The sequence below is a fragment of the Hydractinia symbiolongicarpus genome, chromosome 1 (assembly GCF_029227915.1).
Source record: "Hydractinia symbiolongicarpus strain clone_291-10 chromosome 1, HSymV2.1, whole genome shotgun sequence".
NCBI classification, from domain to species: Eukaryota; Metazoa; Cnidaria; class Hydrozoa; order Anthoathecata; family Hydractiniidae; genus Hydractinia; species Hydractinia symbiolongicarpus.
In genome coordinates this window covers 4,222,332-4,241,279 of record NC_079875.1, presented here as the reverse complement: position 1 = coordinate 4,241,279, position 18,948 = coordinate 4,222,332, and the positions used below count along the sequence as shown (strand labels likewise).

The window sequence follows — 18,948 nt, the reverse complement described above, 5'->3', positions numbered from 1 at the left end:
AAATATATTCTTTAAAAATAATAATAATCAAATGAAAATGCGTTAATACCTCAACCTCGTCCCCAGGCCCATTTTTCTCTTTCTGACAATCTCGGACGGCGAGAAGAAATGATTTCTTCGCGCCGTCTCGGATATCAAAAAAGCGAAAAATTGCCCTGGGAACGAGGTTGGTTAATACCTGCATCACCCAACAAATTGCATTGGATTGATGGACCCCTAAATTTTTCCTATTCCTCAATTTCTTTCGTGCTTCGTTTTAGTAACACATTTGAACACCGTTTTTTTTCTTGCTCATTAAATAATACTTTTTTCTGTAGTGTTTTAATGATCCCTTTAGATTAAGGTCAACCTCGTCCCCAGGACCTCTTTTCGCTTTTTTGATATCGGGGATGGCGCGAAGAAGAAGGCCCTGGACCCGGCCGCTTTCTACACCCAGAAATCTTGGGTGTAGACTGCAGCGTCAGCACTTTTGCTAAATGTCGACAGTTCTTTATATGGATATGTGACATCCATATATGGGGTAAAACTAAGAACTTAAAATTATTTCAAAAAGTGAACGGCGAGTTAAAGTGTTAAAAGGGTTCCGTTTTTCAAAATGGACAAGATATTGCAATTATTTTGTAGATTGCAACAAACTTTTTTAATTAATAACATAAATAATATTATCTTAAAGCCACAGCAAGTTAAATGTTTTGAGCATCTTTTAAATGGATATGATGTTATTGGTGTTTTACCTACTGGATTTGGGAAATCCTTGTTGTTTCATTTGTTGGCAGACTTTTTGCCAAGAAAGAGTGTCCAAAATATAGTATTGGTGGTGTGCCCTCTTAATTCTATCATAGAGGACCAGTTGAAAGTTTTAGAAGTGAGAGGTACTGGTGCTGGGGTGCTTCATTTGGAGCTAACAGTTGTGCCTGAAAAATTGTTTTCGTGTGATGAGAATGGTGAGCCTGAAATACCAATTTCAATTAACAATGGCGAATTAAAACTAGTATTTGCTCACCCAGAATCTCTGCTTAGTGTCAGAGGACGAGAATTGCTAAAAAGTTCTGTTTACCAAGAAAATGTTGTCAGTTGTGTTATAGATGAAGCACATTGTGTAGCTAAGCATGTGGTAAGTAAAAACACTCCAGTGAATCATTTTTTTTGTGTTTTTTTTAAAAAAAAGACAGGGCTGGCGAACACTTTTATGCCAGAAACGAATTTTAAAATGTTTGTTATGCGACAATGTAAAACTTTATTTTGGATGTTGTCTCCACTTCACGAATCAATTCGCCTACCCTGACTTTGTCAATGGTGAACTCAAGCTTCCAGTGTGTATTTTTAATTATTATAAACAAAATATTTTTTCTCTCTCTACTTAAAACTACATACATACATACTATATATTATAAATAAAACTATGCCGTTCAAGTAAATTCATAAATTTAAAACTTTGTATATTGCTACATAATAACATATATTATATATAATGTGTATCTTCAAAAAATATAAACTTTTAATGTGCTTTATTTGATTTATAGGGGTGAGGATTTCCGAAAAATTTTAGCGAGTTGTCTACGTTAAAGGCACTTTTCCCAGATGCTGTTACATTGGCTCTAACCGCTACTGCTACACCAGACACTGTAGAATATTTGATTAAATCGCTCACCCTTATTATGTATAAAGTCATTGCTGTATCGCCAAATCGAAAAAATGTGTATTTAAACATACAAAGACGCCCAAACTCTAACTTGGGTTTGAAAGGATTTGAAGTTATTCTCAAACCGTTGGCTGAAAAATTAAACGTGCAAAGAGAACACTATCCCATGACAATAATTTACATGCATTTAAGATATTGTGGGTATGGGTACAAATTATTTGAAAATGTTATAAGAAATCATTATGTTGGTGACAATATTTGTCCTAGAGCAAGATTGTTTGCACAGTTTTATGCTTCTTGTACTACACAAATGAAAGAGGATATATTGAAGGAGTTAAAGAAGTCAGATTCACGAATTAGAGTAGTATTTGCTACAACTGCTCTAGGTATGGGTGTTGATGCTCCAAATATATCTAATATTATTCACATAAGTCCTCCATCAACATTAGAGTCATTGGTTTTTTTTTTGAAAGAGACAAACAAATGCCAAGCTTGTTTAGTCGGATTTGCAGCTAAATGCAAAATGTATGCATGAGATAAATTACACCTTTTTTATATATAAGCCTAGTGTATTTTAAGCACAGCCTTAACATATGCTTACTTTTTCTTATATATGCTTATGATGCTTACATTTTTGACACACCAAATCTATTTTGGTTTGGAAAGAGACATTGGTGTTCTTGATATTTTGTTCCTTTTTATTTTTTTATTGTTCTGTAAACTTTTAGGAAAATTTTATGTTCTATAATTTTTTTTACATAAATATGAAAGTATATATATGTTAAACCTTACCTGTTTGCTGCATCCACCTTCAATCAGCAAAACACTATTGATTCTCTGAATTAAACTGAGTTCATGCCATCTGTTTTTCATCAAGATTGCATATAAAAAACAATACTGTATTTTTAGCTCATTCGGAGAGTCAGCAATATCACATGATTTACCTGACAAAGTATTGAAAATGTCAACAACAAAAGGAAAATTACCACTTAATTCCTTCCACAATTCATCTGTTGTATGGCTTGACAACTGTGTATAATCCTTACTAAGTAATACAGATGAGTTGCCTTTACTTTTACACAGTTTCTTGCCAGCATTATTGATTTTAGTTGTTATGTCCTTTTTGAGTAATATATCCATTTGCGGTACTTGTGTGATAACATGTGATAAAGCAGATGGCTGATTGGTATGGATTGCTCTCTCAATAGCATTTTGCTGATATATATTAAAAGGTTCAGATGAAAGTTTGTCACTGTCTTTATTATATACAGATTTAATATTTATTGTTGATGTGTTGTTGTAAATATCCTGTGTTGCTATACTGTTGTTTGATTTTTCTTCAGATTTATTGTCAGAAACAGACATTTTTTCTTGGTTGATTTAAACATTGTGTAGTGTCCAATAACACCTTTTTTTTGTCCTGGTCTTTCCTGGGTGAAAAAGTGTTCAGCCGCTTAATGGAAACTTTTTGTCGGAGCTCGATTTGATTAGTTTGACATGACCTTCGAAATTCACACATTTTATTTATAAACGTGTGACAGTTTCTACATATTAACTTTGTTAAAAAATCCTCTTGTGTAATATCAAGTCCACATGTTCTAACAATTTTTTGTTGCAATTGTTTTTCTTTTGCTTTATTTGAAAATATAATCACCATATGCTTTTTTTCAAGGCTTTGGCACATACCCTGCAATGACATTCATCGTATTCTTTTCGTACATATAACTTCTTTGGTGTAGTTTGTACCTAAAAATATAATAAAAATTTTTTCCACAATTTTAAAAAAAATGTAAGCTAGTTATAGCCAAAAGTATATATACTTTACCTTGTTATTTTCTTTGTTCATTCAGAATTAAGTTTTTGGGATTACCAATTTGAAAATACCTTGTAGAGTACACAAACCTACTATTTCCCGCTATATTACTCTTAATTATTTTATAGATATACTATCATCTAGCTAATCACAACACCTACATTGGCAAAATATTTTTACTGCTAGCTAGTACTGAGCTTGCCACATAGTGTATATATATGATGTATATATTTGCAAAACTACATATCAACAACAAACCATTATTTTTCTTGTAAATAGCTAGCTACATAAATATCTCTATTCACTTCTGTAGAAAAACCAATTATAACATTTTATTTTATATTTTCAGAATGAAAAAATTGCCTCTTCTTTTTATTTTATTTTCCATCCAAGTTTCTTTTCCCATGTGCGCACCAGACACTCAACCAGACAGAGGGGCTACCATTTTTGTTTATAACTTGATGATACGGGCGACTCGTCTCACTCGCGGAATGTTTATAAATTTTAAGCATAATTAGTGAAAGTGAGGCTACCAATCATATTACAAATCCGACCGGCGGGGACCAGGGCCTTCTTCTTCGCGCCATCCCCGATATCAAAAAAGCGAAAAGAGGTCCTGGGGACGAGGTTGGATTAAGGTTAACTTGTTGTCGGATGCAACCTTTAAGCGCCTATATTTCGCTGCTATTACATTAATCAAAATAAGAGTGAATGCTCTGGAAATGAGGTTACAAATGCCTTAATTGTTTTGCATCAAAAATTCCGCTGATTTTAATTTTTGCGGATGATGTTAAGATGTTAACAAACGCTTGGTTTTTTAAGAAAGACTTTTCTTAATATGACTTTCATGCAAGTATACTTTAAATGATATCTTTGGTTATGATTTTTCGATGATAAAATATACATTTTTAGCGGTCTACCTGACTTGATTATTTTTTACGTAGTTTAGCGCTAGTTTTATTGGTTTTTACATAAATAGGTGCCAGAATTACTTTGAAGGTTGTAATTTGTGATGTAATTCGTAAGGAGTTTTAAAAGATTACTCATTGCAACAAAAATCAAGGTATCCTGGTTCATAGAAACTTGTTAGAGGGCGGATAAGATAAGAATAAGAACCACAATCATTACACTGCTCCCTTCTATAACCACGCAAATTTTTTTATTTCATGTGCCTATATAATTCTGTGACACTTAACCCAACTGGGGGGTTAATCGAACACTGGAAGGTTATTGAGAATATCATGCTCATAACGTCATCTCATTATCATTATTTTTACTGTTATCGGGGAGCATGTTAGCGTTATCTCTAATACATTACCTTCTACTACGACAATGATTTCAAGAGAACAGGGCGGAGACGAACAACTTTTTTTATAGCTTCTTAATGTCCTCCGTTACATGTGGCTGGTGATAAATCAAAATCGGATAAAGTGTAAGCCAGTTCGTATTCTTTTCTAATTTTTACGTTGCTTGCAAATGCGGCAACTTATGCAAGTACAGTAGAATCTTCTTAAATCAGACAAAGTTTCTCTATTTATTTGAAGATAACTGAAATGTTCAACATCTTTTTATGACTGTCTGCGCACGAGAGAAGACGGCGTTCTATGGAATATACTTTTATCCACTCGTTACGGCATGGGAACTCCCGTGGAATTTTACGCACGGGCAAACCCGTGGATTTCAGAAGCGAACGACTCCTTTCATTCGTCTCAAAAAACCCTGGTCACACCTAAAAACTCTTGTGTTGCTTTCTTTTTTTTGCGCTGACTTTTCTTCACTTTCATTTCTTCCACTTTCACCTCCTCCCAATCCATTTTTTAAAATGAGCGCGCAAAAAACTGTTGTTTTGTTTATTTGAAATCTTCAAAACTTATGCAAACATAAAAAACTTGTGGAAGTATTTTAATGTTATTTGCTATTGTAAATTTTGCTACGTGTAACGGGACCTTTATATACAGATGCAAGTAAAACTAATATTTTTTTTAAAAAGTAAAACTTTTTTACATTTAAAAAATAAAAAAAAAGCATTACATTATTTAAACTATATATAGCTTCAATTCACAACGGTGGAGAGTATAAAGCGAGGGCTATGAGAGAGTAAGTATGGAAGATAAAGTAAATCGGAAAATTTTATTCCTTTCATTCCGCCTGAAAAAAGGTTAAATAGGACAAATAACAATTATAATTTTTAGGTCATATGAAAGCAGCCGTTCGAAGCATATTTGGCGACATTATACTATTACATAAGGAACACGTACAATAAAGTAAAGCTGCACGAATGTTAGAAATAAACAAGAAAATTATAAAATAAAGTATAAAACAAAATAAAACCAAGAAGCAAAAACTAAGCTACTGTTTAGAAAGTCACATACACAGATGACGACCAAAATCCGTCACGACGTCCGACAATAAACAAACAGACAATGTCAGACAAAGCTACACTAAACGTCGTGACAAATTAAGTATGGCTACGTCAACGACGCTAAAATCTCGTCATAGTTAAATTTAAAATTTAAAAACGCTGACGAATCGAAACGAAAGTCACTCAGCCCACCGGGTTTAGTTTTTATATTGGTTTTCGTGTTGCTTCGGTTTTTACCACCTGTATTTTGTTCTGTAGAATACAGCAATTTTCGAGAAGGAGTACTCGCTGGCGAGTTTTTTGGCGAGTGATATGTATATACATTTTGTTGGCTTCTCGACAGAGAATCTTTTTGGTAGCCTGTATTCCGACTAGCTTTTTGTGCATATGATTCTGCCGCTGAACGTGAATGTCTATTTTGGTCTTTTTTGTGATATCTACTATGCTCGTCATTGTCTTTACGATGTTCTTTGTTGGAGCGAGGTGAAGCAAACTCGCTTGGGCTGGCATGATGAGCGCTATAGGCCTGTCCTTTAGAAGACATAGGTGAAAAATTCGTTTTGGAACGCTTTTCGGGAGTTGCTACTGGAGACATGTTAACTGTACCTGTCAGTAATCTCTGGATGGCTTCGGGTTGTGACTGAGTAGCTAAAAATAAGGGGAATTGAGGAGTATTGAGGAGTTTTGAGGTGTAGGGACAAAAATTAAACAAAAAACAACTTACAAGCCATGCCAAGCATACCCTTTAGCATTTCCTCATTACTTCTCTGAGAAAGTAAGGGATTCATCATAACATGCATATTTTTGTACTCTTCTGCTTCTCTCAATTTTCTTTGTTTAATCAATTCTTTATGTTCATCACTTCTTGGGCTACCATCTTTAGCCTGATAATAGTGTTGCGATGTATGTTGATACAGCATGCTAAGCGAAGAACTCATTGACAGACTTGACATACTTTTCTTCTTGTCAGATATCCATTTGCGTAGTGGTCTAAAACGTAATCAGAACCTTGCAGGTTGTCTGTCAATCTGACTCCTTTTTAAGCACATCTTACCTAAGGTTTTTAAGCACAGAGAAGCAAGAAAACACGTTTTTAAACAATACCATGGTTATTTGTAGGGTTTTTAGATTTTTCCTTTAGAAAGTGATCGATAATCATGGTTTTCTCAGTAGAGCAAAAACCCTGGATTACTTTATAGCCTTCTTTTTAACAGTTCCACATTGTGGTGAACTATTCTTGTGTTATAAAATCTTTTTAAGAAACAGCATCACGTCTTTATAAATGGAAGTGTACAGCAAAAAATGGATTTTATAAAAATTTCAACAGGAGAAAATTTAACACTATCGTAAACACAAAGTTTGCTAACCAGATATTTTTTAAATTTGTGCGTGCAAACAAACAAAAACAACGTCATAACAACGTCAACATACTTGATAAATGTATGAATCATGAAGAAGTTGTTTGCATTCAATCCAATTTCATCTTTGGGTGTCATATCTTTTTTATGTGTGGGTAAGTGAGACACGTTGAACCAACGGATAGCCTATAACAAACCCACAAGCACTTTCGACAATTTTGCCAACAATTGGTTTGATTGCAGCTTGTGAAAAGTGGTTTGAGAAACAACAAGAGAAAACTATTTCTTGGTTACGAACTTCAGGATAACATTGTCTCTAGTGAATCTATTCTTTAGGAAGAAAAGTAAAACAGAGCTGTATGATAGTTACCTTAATTTCACCTCTTGTATTCGGCTTGAAATTGTAGAACTCGTCTACACCAGCAACGATGTACAGCCGGACCTAAAACATAAACATTCCAAAAACATATGGCAGAAAAATTCATGAATATACTGTGAGGCAATAAATTTTTGCAACAAGAAATTTTTGTGGTTTTGCGGTCGAATCCCAGAAACCGCGAAATTAAAATGTCGCGAAAAATGGATTTAGACGCGAACTGCGAAATTAAAATACACTAAAAAACCCTATCTTTTAACACGTCCTGTTCGGGTTGCAGGTCAAATAATCAGTGTGGAGTTACCCAATAAAATTCATCAAAGAGTGCTTCCATACATCTACTGAAACGGTTATCAGCCCATTCTTGAAAATGACAGATGACAAATGACAAGCGACAAATCCTGGGATATGGTCCTTGCGCATCCGATTATAAGTGATAAACTTCACCGACTTATTTGCTGAATTCACAGAATAATTGTTATAATAACGAAATAAAAAGTGTACGACAAAAAGTAGATGTATTTAATTCTTTTTATGCCTGTGTTAACTAATTTCGACAAATCTAAATCGCGATATTAAAATGTCGCAAAATCCATGTTTTTTTCTCAAAATGCGAAATTAAAATGGCGCAAATTTCATGATCATGCTTCAACCGCGAAAATAAAATGTTGTGAAATGCGATTTTGACAAAAAAAACCCACGAAATAGAATGTCCGCGAAATTTCCTCCTGTGAAAATTTCTTCCCTTAAATAATACTCTGTTGAAATCCCTGATTTTTTTGTTAAAAAAAAACAATTCGCAAGACAAACAAACAAACATATAACCAAACAAAAAAACTTTTTCAAACCTGGTGATCATGTATATTATTTTCTAGAAATTGATTGGAATGCGCCAAAGGTGTAATATCATATCCTACTTCCTCGTACACCTACATAAAATGAAAAATCGTCATTTACTAATCACCTAACCAAATTATTGCTCCAAGAAAAAACAATTTACCAACCTCTCTAATTGCACAATCTAAATCACCCTCGTCTTTGTTGATTTTACCTTTGGGAAATCCCCAACTGGTTTTACTGTGGAACCCTTGAACCAGTAAGCACTATATAAAACAAACAGGTATTACCACACACACTAAGAAAAGTTTCAGTATAAGTACACAGATTTTATTTTATCACATGTCGTATATGATAAAATAAAATCTCCTAAAACTCCTAATTTTAAGTTAAATTTTATCCATACTATCTCAGAGTAAGGCCTCCTGAATGGAGCCTCCTAGCAAAGAAAATGGTGCAAATCTATACCTTTTCTAAAGATTCGTCAAGTAAGATGGCTCCAAACACAGGAACACGCACTTTGTACTTCTTCCAATTATCGAAGATTGTTTGTACGGATTGTTTGCTTTTGTTCAAAAACTGAAATTCAGTAAATACTGATAAAAATTGTTAAGGTGACAACATAATAAAACGCCTGCAATTACAACAATTTCATTATGGAAGAATAACAATGTGCCATCCATTTCATTTACTTGTTTTAACGAATATTCAAGAGGATATGGATTAATTGAAAAGATACTTATTGACATAAACGCTTTCATTCCACAAACAGGTAACTCTGTGTTGTCTTGACGACAGAAATCAATATAATACCAATGAGCCAGTTCAATTTGAAAACAAATACGAACCATGTCATTTTTTTCATTCTCGGGAATGTTGATCAAGAATCGGCTAAAAAAAAATTAGGAGAACTTTTCATCCTTTAAAACAAGACAATAAAGAAAGCTAATGTATATTTGATAACATGAGAAATATTAAGAAATATTTTAGAATTTAGTGAATTCACTGAATTAGACTGAACTTTGAGGCCAAAAACTTGGTGGGAGAAAACAAGGGGAGCTCCAATTATTTCAGGGCCCAAACTAAATTAAATGAAATCTCTGCAAAAAAATAGCCAGTTAGACATCACATTTTTTTTTAACAAAAATCCAGAATTATTTTTGTTGTCAAAAGTTTAGAGATAAAGTTGCTACTTGTTATAAAACACTGTCAAAAAAGAATTGTCAGTGTCCTAAAGATATTTAGGGTGTATTACAGAAAAAAATGTTGTAGGTGGAAGTTATCCAGGGTCAACAGACAAGTTTAAACATATTGAGTGGTTGACTTTTATAGAAGTTTATTCTTTTATCTTTATTTTTTCTTGCTCTAACATGATTTAATTTTTTTTGTATAAGCCAACCCACCCTTAAGTTATTTTCTTAACCATTATACTATCATCATCATTATCATTCTCGGCTTAACGTCCGTTTTCCATGCTAGCATGGGTTGGACGGGGTATATTAATAACCCTCTTCCAATCTGATCTAGACTGTGTTAGATCTAAACTCAACTTCCTCTCTATCAAGTCTGTCCTTATAACCTCCTGCCAAGTCTTTCTCGGTCTGCCTCTGGGCTTTGCCCCATGAACTATCAAGTTTCTACACTTTCTTACCCAATTATCCTCCTCCATTCTTTCCAAGTGCCCCAGCCAATTCAATCTTCTTATCTGGATAACATCTTTAATTCTACGGAGACTTAGCCTGCTTCTTAGCTCATCTGAAGTCTTTCTGTCTCTCAGACTGGCGTTACACATCAACCTAACTATTCTCATATCATTCCTTTCTAAACGGTCAAGATCTTCCTGCTTCACTGCCCAAGTCTCACTACCGTACAACATAACACTTCTTACACTACCTTTTATGCTAAACTAAATATAATATATAGCAACGAAATTAAAATTTACTGATATTAAAAGATCTATATATTGACTTGGCTGGGGCACTTGGAAAGAATGGATGGGGATAATTGGGTAAAAAAGTGTAGAGACTTGATAGTTCCTGGGCAAAGCCCAGAGGCAGACCAAGAAAGACTTGGCGGTAGGTTATAAGGACAGACTTGATACAGAAGAAGTTGAGTTTAGATCTAACACAGTCTAGATCAGATTGGAAGAGGGTCATTAATATACCCCGTCCAACCCATGCTAGCATGGAAAACGGACGTTAAGCTGAGAATGATAATCTTAGCAAAAGTATCATTCACTGGATTTCTTTGATCATAGTTGTCTGTTGTTTATATTTTTTGCACATGTGCATACATGAACATGTCTATGTTTTCAACACGAAATCCTAACATTGTCACACAGAAAACCATCTATTTACTTTGAAGAGCTTGATGTCCAATATAACAACAAAAACACACTTCTCATAAACTTTTTGCACCACTTGGTCTGTTTGTTATTTACTACTACCACAATGAAAAATAAAACAATAATGACAGGTTGTTTTTACAGTATTTATTATTAGGGCACCAATTTTCTTTTTACAGTGGAAAGTTTTTGAGTCTACTATTCCAATCATTTAGTGTGGGTAAAGAACTATTGGCGAGGTGGTTAGAGGACGAGGGTGTCAATAAACCGCATACGCTGTAAAAAGTGCGGGCGTTTTTGGACAAGTTTGGCGTTTTGAAAGAAATTCAAGTATTGGCCGTAAAAAACCAACATAGACCTGAACAATGCCAGAAAAAAATAATTAAAAACAGACACTACTGATTCAAAAAACTATCAAAATTAAAATAAACTTACTATGTGGTAGCAAAGTTCTTGAAAAAACTGTTGATAAGATTTACTGGATAAATAACTTATATATAAACTTTTTTAACTCTCTCTTCAAGCGCCTTCTTCCAACTATTGTCTGTATGGTATGTTAGAAGGAATTGCATTTCGGGAATGATCGGGCCAAGTTTGGGAAAGTGTGGATGCTTTCGGAGGACAACCGCCAATTTAATTTGAAAAGTCGCCCAAACTCGCCCTTATATATGCGGCTGTTTGCAGCTTATCGGCACCCTCTTGTTGGAGGACAGCACCAAGGCCGTCATTAAAAATATGTTGTGTTCGTGTCCTCCAACCGACCCACTTTTAGTAATAAAAACCGGAGTCGGTTAGTTGAAAAAAAACAGAAAAAAATTTTGCGAGATATTTTTCAAAAAGAAATTTTTTTTCGCCAGAACTAATTTATGCAAAATTCACATAAAAGTCGCGAAAATTATTTTCTGTAAAAATTAATTCATTTAGGGAACTCCTGTGGTTACTGACAGTTTACAGCACGGCTGTTTCGCTACGGTCAAACCGCGGACAAAATTAAAACGGCTTCAACAATTTTTTTTGAAATTTTGTATTTTTATAATTTTTTAAGTTATTGAAACTTTTTTTGTATTGTTTTAATTTAACTGAAATAAAAAAGTATTAAAACGATCTACTTTTCCACTTTTTAAATATATAAATATGTTATACATGTGTGTTATGGATTTCGAGTTATTTCCTCGAACAAAACACACAAACTTAAAAAAAAAAACATTATTTTTGGCGAAAGTATACCATCTTTCCAACCTCTTGGCAACGCCGCGCTACTAGCTACGGACTTGACAATTGGAATGGGGGGCCTGGAAACAAGGTTCCATCGGCCAGTACCGTGCATCGTTTGTCTCACAAACTATAAACTACTTAAATTTTAAGTTAAAGTCTTCTTCAGGCGCTAAAAAAAAGAAGAAAAAGTTTATAAAGTGGTGCACGGGAATTTGGTTAGTGTGATCCCTTTTCTGTCTAATTAAATAAATATCTAAACTTCTAAGAGAGTCATAGCGATGCTATTTAATGTTTTGTTAGGTATGGTTTTTTTCAAAAAAATTACGGCGCGTGGTGTTTACCTTGGACTTAATTGCTCGACCCTGGAATCCTGGTTTGAAACCGGAATTTAAAGAAAGACAACGGTGTCTTTGCATTTTTTTAGCTAGCTAAAGTTTGGCAGAGCACGAGGTAAGGGACAAAACAGTAAACTACTTTATTTTGCAGGGATTTTATTATTATTTTTGTGCTATTAGAGCACCCTTAAGTTTAAGAAATTGTTTTACAGCTTGTAAAACTTTAAGCATGGCTAATTGTTATCTTTTTTAATCTTGCTTCTCCTGTTTTATATATTTCTGTAAAGAGTAGCTATTTTTTGGTCCTACAGTTTTGCATTTTGCACCGTGTTCTGTAGCTAAGTAACTTAATACTTCTTTTTTATATTTAGTTAAGACTTTGGTGGGCTTTCTCAAGATGAAATTGTTGAATTTAAAGATGTTTCTAGCTAGCTAGCTGGCTAAACTTGGCTTTATCACAAGATTGGGTGCTATTTTATACAATTTATAAAGAAACAGAATGATTGCCTTGTATATATATAATAAATAAAATATTTATGCACAACTTAAGGTATTTTCTTCTAGCATGATAAACTAAAATGTTGAAACCATCGACTCTGAATGACGTTTTATTTAATATATAGATGTCACATATTTGGCCTGAAAAACCTTAGGACCAAAAGTGACCCTTTGGATAATTTCAGACAGTTTAATATTTCATCTACATCATCTTTAATGGCCTCAGAATCCAAAGTAATGTTTTTTATTCAGTTAATAAACAAATTTTCAGCATACATTCAGGCTCTATAGGCCGTTTTTCACATATTTCTCACATTTGGCTTAAAAATAACCCTTTGGACAATTTCGGACAGACTAATATTTCATCTACAACATCTTTAATGGTCTTAGAATCCAAAGTAATGTTTTTTATTTAGTTAATAAATGAACTTTAAGTATACATTAAGGCTCCATAGGCTGTTTTTCACATATTTCACACATTTGGCTTAAAAATAACCCTTTGGACAATTTCGGACAGACTAATATTTCATCTACATCATCTTTAATGGTCTTAGAATCCAAAGTAATGTTTTTTATTTAGTTAACAAACGAACTTTAAGCATACATTAAGGCTCCATAGACTGTTTTTTACATATTTCACACATTTGGCCCAAAAATAACCCTTTGGACAATTTCGGACAGACTAATATTTCATCTACATCATCTTTAATGGTCTTAGAATCCAAAGTAATGTTTTTTATTTAGTTAACAAACGAACTTTAAGCATACATTAAGGCTCCATAGACTGTTTTTTACATATTTCACACATTTGGCCCAAAAATAACCCTTTGGACAATTTCGGACAGACTAATATTTCATCTACATCATCTTAAATGGTCTTAGAATCCAAAGTAATGTTTTTTATTTAGTTAACAAACGAACTTTAAGCATACATTAAGGCTCCATAGACTGTTTTTCACATATTTTACACATTTAGCCCAAAAATAACCCTTTGGACAATTTTGGACAGTAATAAAATTAAGTAATTTTCATTCCAGATATTTAACCTTAGCTGTGGACCATAAAAAACATGTTTTTTTTAACTTTATTCCAGAGATTTTGTGGAAGACATTTATCTAAATGATAATTTTTAAGTCATTTTTAGACATTTTGGCATAAATTTACCAATTTCGGACAGGTGCCAAAAAAAAATTTCTTTTAATAATATCCTGTTTTAACTGAGAGGGTAAATCGAATTATTTTTTTGTAGCATTTTTGTCCGCTCTGAAACAGCTGTGGAAACAGCCGTGACAGGGCAGCGAAAAATGGTCTACAAACAATGTCAAGTGGCGCTATACTGTTTTTTACATATTTACTTGCTCCGATCTGAAAATCCCGGGAAAAAATATGCCTGATCGCCCACCTGACTCAGTTTTGCGGGGTCTTCAGGACGCAAACACAACATATTTTTGATGGTGGCCTAAGTATGTAATTAACTCAGAGTTAATTAAATTTTTACTATGCGTAACTTATTATGAGAGTTCTTATTGGGCAATAGCTGTATGTGGGCGAATCCACTATAGCTTAGCAACTCTTTATCTAAAAGATATCATTTTAAAGCTTAGCTAACATCCCGTGACAAAATAGACTCAATATAAGAATTTAACAATATGTAACCTTTTTTTAAAAAAATTCATATACACTTAAACTAGATGTATAAAACAAACATTTTTTGTTTGTTTGTTCACTCACTACATTTAAATGAGGTAACTTTCAGCATATGTGAAAAAACGAAACTCCCTAGAAATATTGTGACACAACTAGCTATGTACTTTGAATAAAAACTAGTGTTGTTTCTTTATGGAAAACTCTATGCTATATTGATTCGAAAGAAACGCTATTTACCTGCACAAATCTTGTAAGACATCTTTGGGAATTTGTGGATATTGGCCACTAGAAAACTCACTTCCAAAATTTTCGTCAGACATCTTCGGCAAAAGAATAGCTTTCTTATGCTAGAGAAACACGAATTTTTAAAACAAAAGTAACCGGAAGGTGCCCAACATAACAACAAGAAATTTTTTTTGCTAAAACGTATTTTTCTTTTAAGTACTACTAATTATCCCACATAATTTCATGCATTTTGAGAATTTATAATTTAAAGACTCGATATCCATAAGGTAAATCTACACATTTGTTCGAGTGTTAGAAAACCAGACAGGCACATATATTGTTTACTTTGTAGCTATGGCCAGCAAAAATTTTTTGTATAACCGAGAAAACTTATCGAGTCAAAGAAATCGCAGCAACAAGACTGACGGACTGACTCTTGGCCTATAGCTATTAAACTCAACTTAAGCTAGTTGGGGCCTAGTAATTTTCCTTTTTACTTGATGTGGTTTAAGAGGAACATGTTGTGAGCATTGTTAAAGTAGTTTTGTAGCTAGCTAGCTCGCTACAAAACTAGGTTCGATGACTCTTTCGTTATTTTTTGGAAAACCTTTTTTTGAATTTAGGACTTCTCTATTTTGCATTTATTTGTTGCCCTGAGTTTTTTGTAACATTTATCTTGCTGTAGCCTTCTTGTATGTTACCATATTGTCATGTTTCCATACCTTTTTTACCTACTACCTCCTCTTGACGGCGATTCAACATGGGCGAGTGAATGTTACCATAGCCCCGGGTTAACCCAAGCCATGTGAGGGAAATTGGGCAGATGGCACACTGTGTGGGCCGTTGGATGTTGCCGGGAGTTGTCTAGTAGAGCGCGGGCTCTAATTGGGTCTGCGTAGCTCAAAATGAGCATTAAATACTCTAGGACTCTCCATCTACGCCAGGGCCCCTCCTGGAAATAATAGACAGGGTATATTCCTCGATATTTGTGAGGCTAGCCATGTAAAATATGCACATCTATCTAACCTGTGAATCATAAAAAGATGTTTTCTTAAATTCATTCCAAATATATTGTATTGAGAAAGACATTATTCTTTAGCTAAGACATTTTTGACATTTTGGTATAAATTTATCAATTTCGGACAGTTGTCCAAATTTTTTTTCTCCAATAATAATATATGTAATGGAAAATTTATCTGACATTAATATTCTTTTTACAGAATATGAAAATCTTATTTTGTTTTTGAGATATTCTGTTTTAATCTGAGAGGATATATAGCTATATTAAATTATTTTTTTAAAACATTTTTGTTCGCTACGAAACAGCCATGTGAATTGCATCATTTTTTTATTTAATTGTTTTGCTATTTCTGAAGCTTCACCTCATGGCCAGTCTGCATCATTTTCAATATTGTCTTTTTAAATATATTACCTTCTTATAGTTGTACTTAGTGTGGCTCATTCAAAATAACTCTGTGGGATGTAAAATAAACTTAATGCGCAATCACCTTGCTTGCCTTGACAATTGCTGAGATTCCCTCACCTAAGTTTTGATGTCGTAACATTTGACTGTAAATGAAATAATAAAGACATTTTAACCTCTGTTTGACAATATCTACGTAATCAAGTCACTTCTCTGTATTAACAATACCCGAATTTTGCCTGGCTTTAAAAAGTGGGTTGTGCTAACCATGCATGAATTATTGGGGGTGCAAATCACAAATGTGGTATGTTTTTATTGACCTTGTTGTAATTGCCAGTAAACTAATCATGAGCCCTGATTTTTTAAAGAGCCAGATTTTTCTCGCCACATGCAATGATCAGAATTAGAAGTTATTGAATTCAATGTTAGGTTTTAGGTTTGTATATAGGTCATTGTTTGACCTTTTTATCCTTTTAAAAGCGTTTTATTTTTGTAATTTTTGTTTTCTATATGTTTTCACATGTTAAGTTAAGAATATAGTTACAATATTTAGCCATGAGCAAATCTTAAGACACACCAATTTTAAGATTTTGACTACGAAACATAGCTTTTAAGAGAACATTCTAAAGTCGGCTAGCCTTTATTTAATTTCATATATAAGAGTTTTTTATCCTGGTCAATATTTTTAATTCTTGGATCTGATTCTTATTTAGCAGCAACTGTGGTTGTTGCAATCTGGCTGTTAGCTACCTCTGACTACAAAGTGAAAGTAGTCCATTTTTTGAATTTCCGCGCCCAAAGGCGTAGGAAATTCTTTAAAGCCGTCATTTTTTTCTTTCAGAGCAATTTTTGAGAAGAAATTGACTCTGGGATTTCACGTTCCTCTGAGAGGAGGATAGTATTGGTATAAATGACTAACTAACTAACCCTGTTAGTGATGGTCAATTGCAACGTCACAGATTTAAACTTCGTACCCAAGCTCCCTAAGTACTGGAAAGTCATCTAAATGACGTTTCAGGCCAAAATTGGTATTTGTTTTCGACAAAATTTAGTACAGTTAACAAAAAAAGCATGCTGAACATAATGGTGACATCATAATATTCATTTTTGTTACCTAAATGTCATTTTAGACTAAGATTGGTCCAAAAATTAAAACTACTTTATTTTCATCAAAATTTGGCACATTTAACAAATAAAATATGCTGAACATGATGGTGACATCAAAATTTTGATTTCTTGTTACCTAAATGTCATTGTAGGCCAAAATTGGTCCAAAAATTAAAACTCTTTTATTTTTGGCAAAATGTGGCACAGTTAACAAAAAAAGTATGCTGAACATGATGGTGACATCAAAATTTTGGTTTTTTGCCACCTTAAATATCATTTTAGACCAAAATTGGTCCAAAAATTAAATCAACTTCATTTTTAACAAAAATTGGCAAAGTTAACAAAAAAAGGTATGCTGAACATAATGGTGACATCAAAATTTTGATTTTTTGTCACCTAAATTCCATTTTAGGCCAAAATTGGTCCAAAAATTAAAACCACTTTATTTTCGGCCAAATTTGGCATAGTTAATAAAAAAGTATGCTGAAAATGATGGTCACATCAAAATTTTGATTTTTTGTCAACTAAGACCATAAACTTTTCAATCGCTAGACTTTCAACCATGAATGATAGGCAGTATTTCTTGTTAGCTATTTCTTTCAAAATGTGAGTTTAATATGACGCGTTTCATTTTGTTTGCGTTTGTTGTAAGATATAATGTCACTTGTGTGCTTTATCTTTAAGGCTTCATGCACCAAACCTCTACGAATGTTTGGCACGATAACACAAAGAATTAGTAGGTTGTTTATCAAATATTTTGGTAGCGAGCGGAAATTCTTAGAGGCCCCAGGGCTTCTTGTATTTTTTTAAAAACTTTGGCCAAAGTTTATTGACTCAATGAGACAGCAGTGACTCAATGAGATAACAGACTTGATTAACCTGTTTAGGCTTTAGGCTTTATTTAAACTGGCAAATAATTTTGCTAATTTCATAAAGAGTTATTCCATAAAATAAACGTGGAATTTTAATTGCAATATAAATTGCACATGATTGTGATTGTATAATGTAATAACTTGTATAATGTGCTTTTGATGTGTAAATATAGTATTATCATCATGATGTGTGTCCTGATAGATTTGGAACAGACTTTTGAAAATTTTGTCTTGACAGAAGTGAAAATTAATTTTTTCAGGGAGTAAAGATTATTACTATTTTTGTTTTGTTATGCAGGGAATTCTACTGTCACATAATTTTAAAGCGTGTATAAAGGTGTGTGGTGCTAGATATGTATGGGATTATGTAGGGGATTTTACTGGCAAATAATTGTGTAATCTCTCCAAAAATTATCTTTTAGAAAAAAATTTACAAATATTGTCAATGAAACTCTAAAAATAACAGGTTTTTGTCATGTTGGCATCAAAACCAAAGAAAAAGAGCAAAGTTGATCCAACTCAAACTGCTACAGAATTAAATGAACTTGGCCTGCCACCTTCAACATCTGATTTGGCAGAATTATTTGAAGCAGATTCAGAAGGAACGGGTATGTTTAAACATTTGCTTACATAGATTTTTACAATGTTTAGTGTCAAAGGCTTAGTCAATGTGAGGAAAGGTTTTTGGTGTCCCCTCCTTTAAATGTCAAATACGAAAAAAGCCCATTAAACATGGTTGTTCCATTGGTGTTACTAAAAGCAGCCAGAATATACAAGAACCACATTGGGCGACTTCAACTTAATTATTTGTTCTACAGGTGAAGGCGAAGTAAAAACAAACAACAACAACAAAATGCTTGTTACCACAAGCAAATTTTTATATGTATTTTTGCA

At 33.3% G+C, this 18,948-nt stretch overlaps 4 protein-coding genes across 4 annotated transcripts in view; 3 read left to right on the top strand and 1 right to left on the bottom strand.

Moving 5' to 3' along the window:
* Positions 1-595: 595 nt before the first annotated feature.
* Positions 596-1,285, top strand: LOC130643328 (probable ATP-dependent DNA helicase RecS). Its single transcript, XM_057449625.1, has one exon. The coding sequence runs from the start codon at positions 596-598 to the stop codon at positions 1,283-1,285; it is 690 nt and encodes a 229-aa protein (XP_057305608.1).
* A 117-nt stretch (positions 1,286-1,402) lies between these two features.
* LOC130642058 (bifunctional 3'-5' exonuclease/ATP-dependent helicase WRN-like) lies at positions 1,403-2,177 on the top strand. The gene is made up of 2 exons (XM_057449439.1): positions 1,403-1,413; positions 1,550-2,177. The coding sequence occupies exons 1-2, from the start codon at positions 1,403-1,405 to the stop codon at positions 2,175-2,177; spliced, it is 639 nt and encodes a 212-aa protein (XP_057305422.1).
* Positions 2,178-5,438: 3,261 nt separating this feature from the next.
* On the bottom strand, positions 5,439-14,795 carry LOC130631651 (m7GpppN-mRNA hydrolase-like). The gene is made up of 9 exons (XM_057444415.1): positions 14,665-14,795; positions 9,128-9,279; positions 8,857-8,984; positions 8,556-8,654; positions 8,400-8,480; positions 7,546-7,617; positions 7,249-7,361; positions 6,542-6,807; positions 5,439-6,465 (listed from the first exon to the last, which is right to left on the bottom strand). The coding sequence occupies exons 1-9, from the start codon at positions 14,745-14,747 to the stop codon at positions 5,924-5,926; spliced, it is 1,536 nt and encodes a 511-aa protein (XP_057300398.1). The 5' UTR covers positions 14,748-14,795; the 3' UTR covers positions 5,439-5,923.
* Positions 14,796-18,454: 3,659 nt separating this feature from the next.
* The window catches only part of LOC130631490 (early endosome antigen 1-like), a 29,841-nt gene continuing 29,347 nt past the window's right edge, over positions 18,455-18,948 (top strand). Inside the window, exon 1 of the mRNA XM_057444401.1 lies at positions 18,455-18,662. Coding sequence (XP_057300384.1) covers positions 18,530-18,662 — 133 coding nt within the window. The 5' untranslated portion in view covers positions 18,455-18,529. The remainder of the gene's footprint in view (positions 18,663-18,948) is intronic.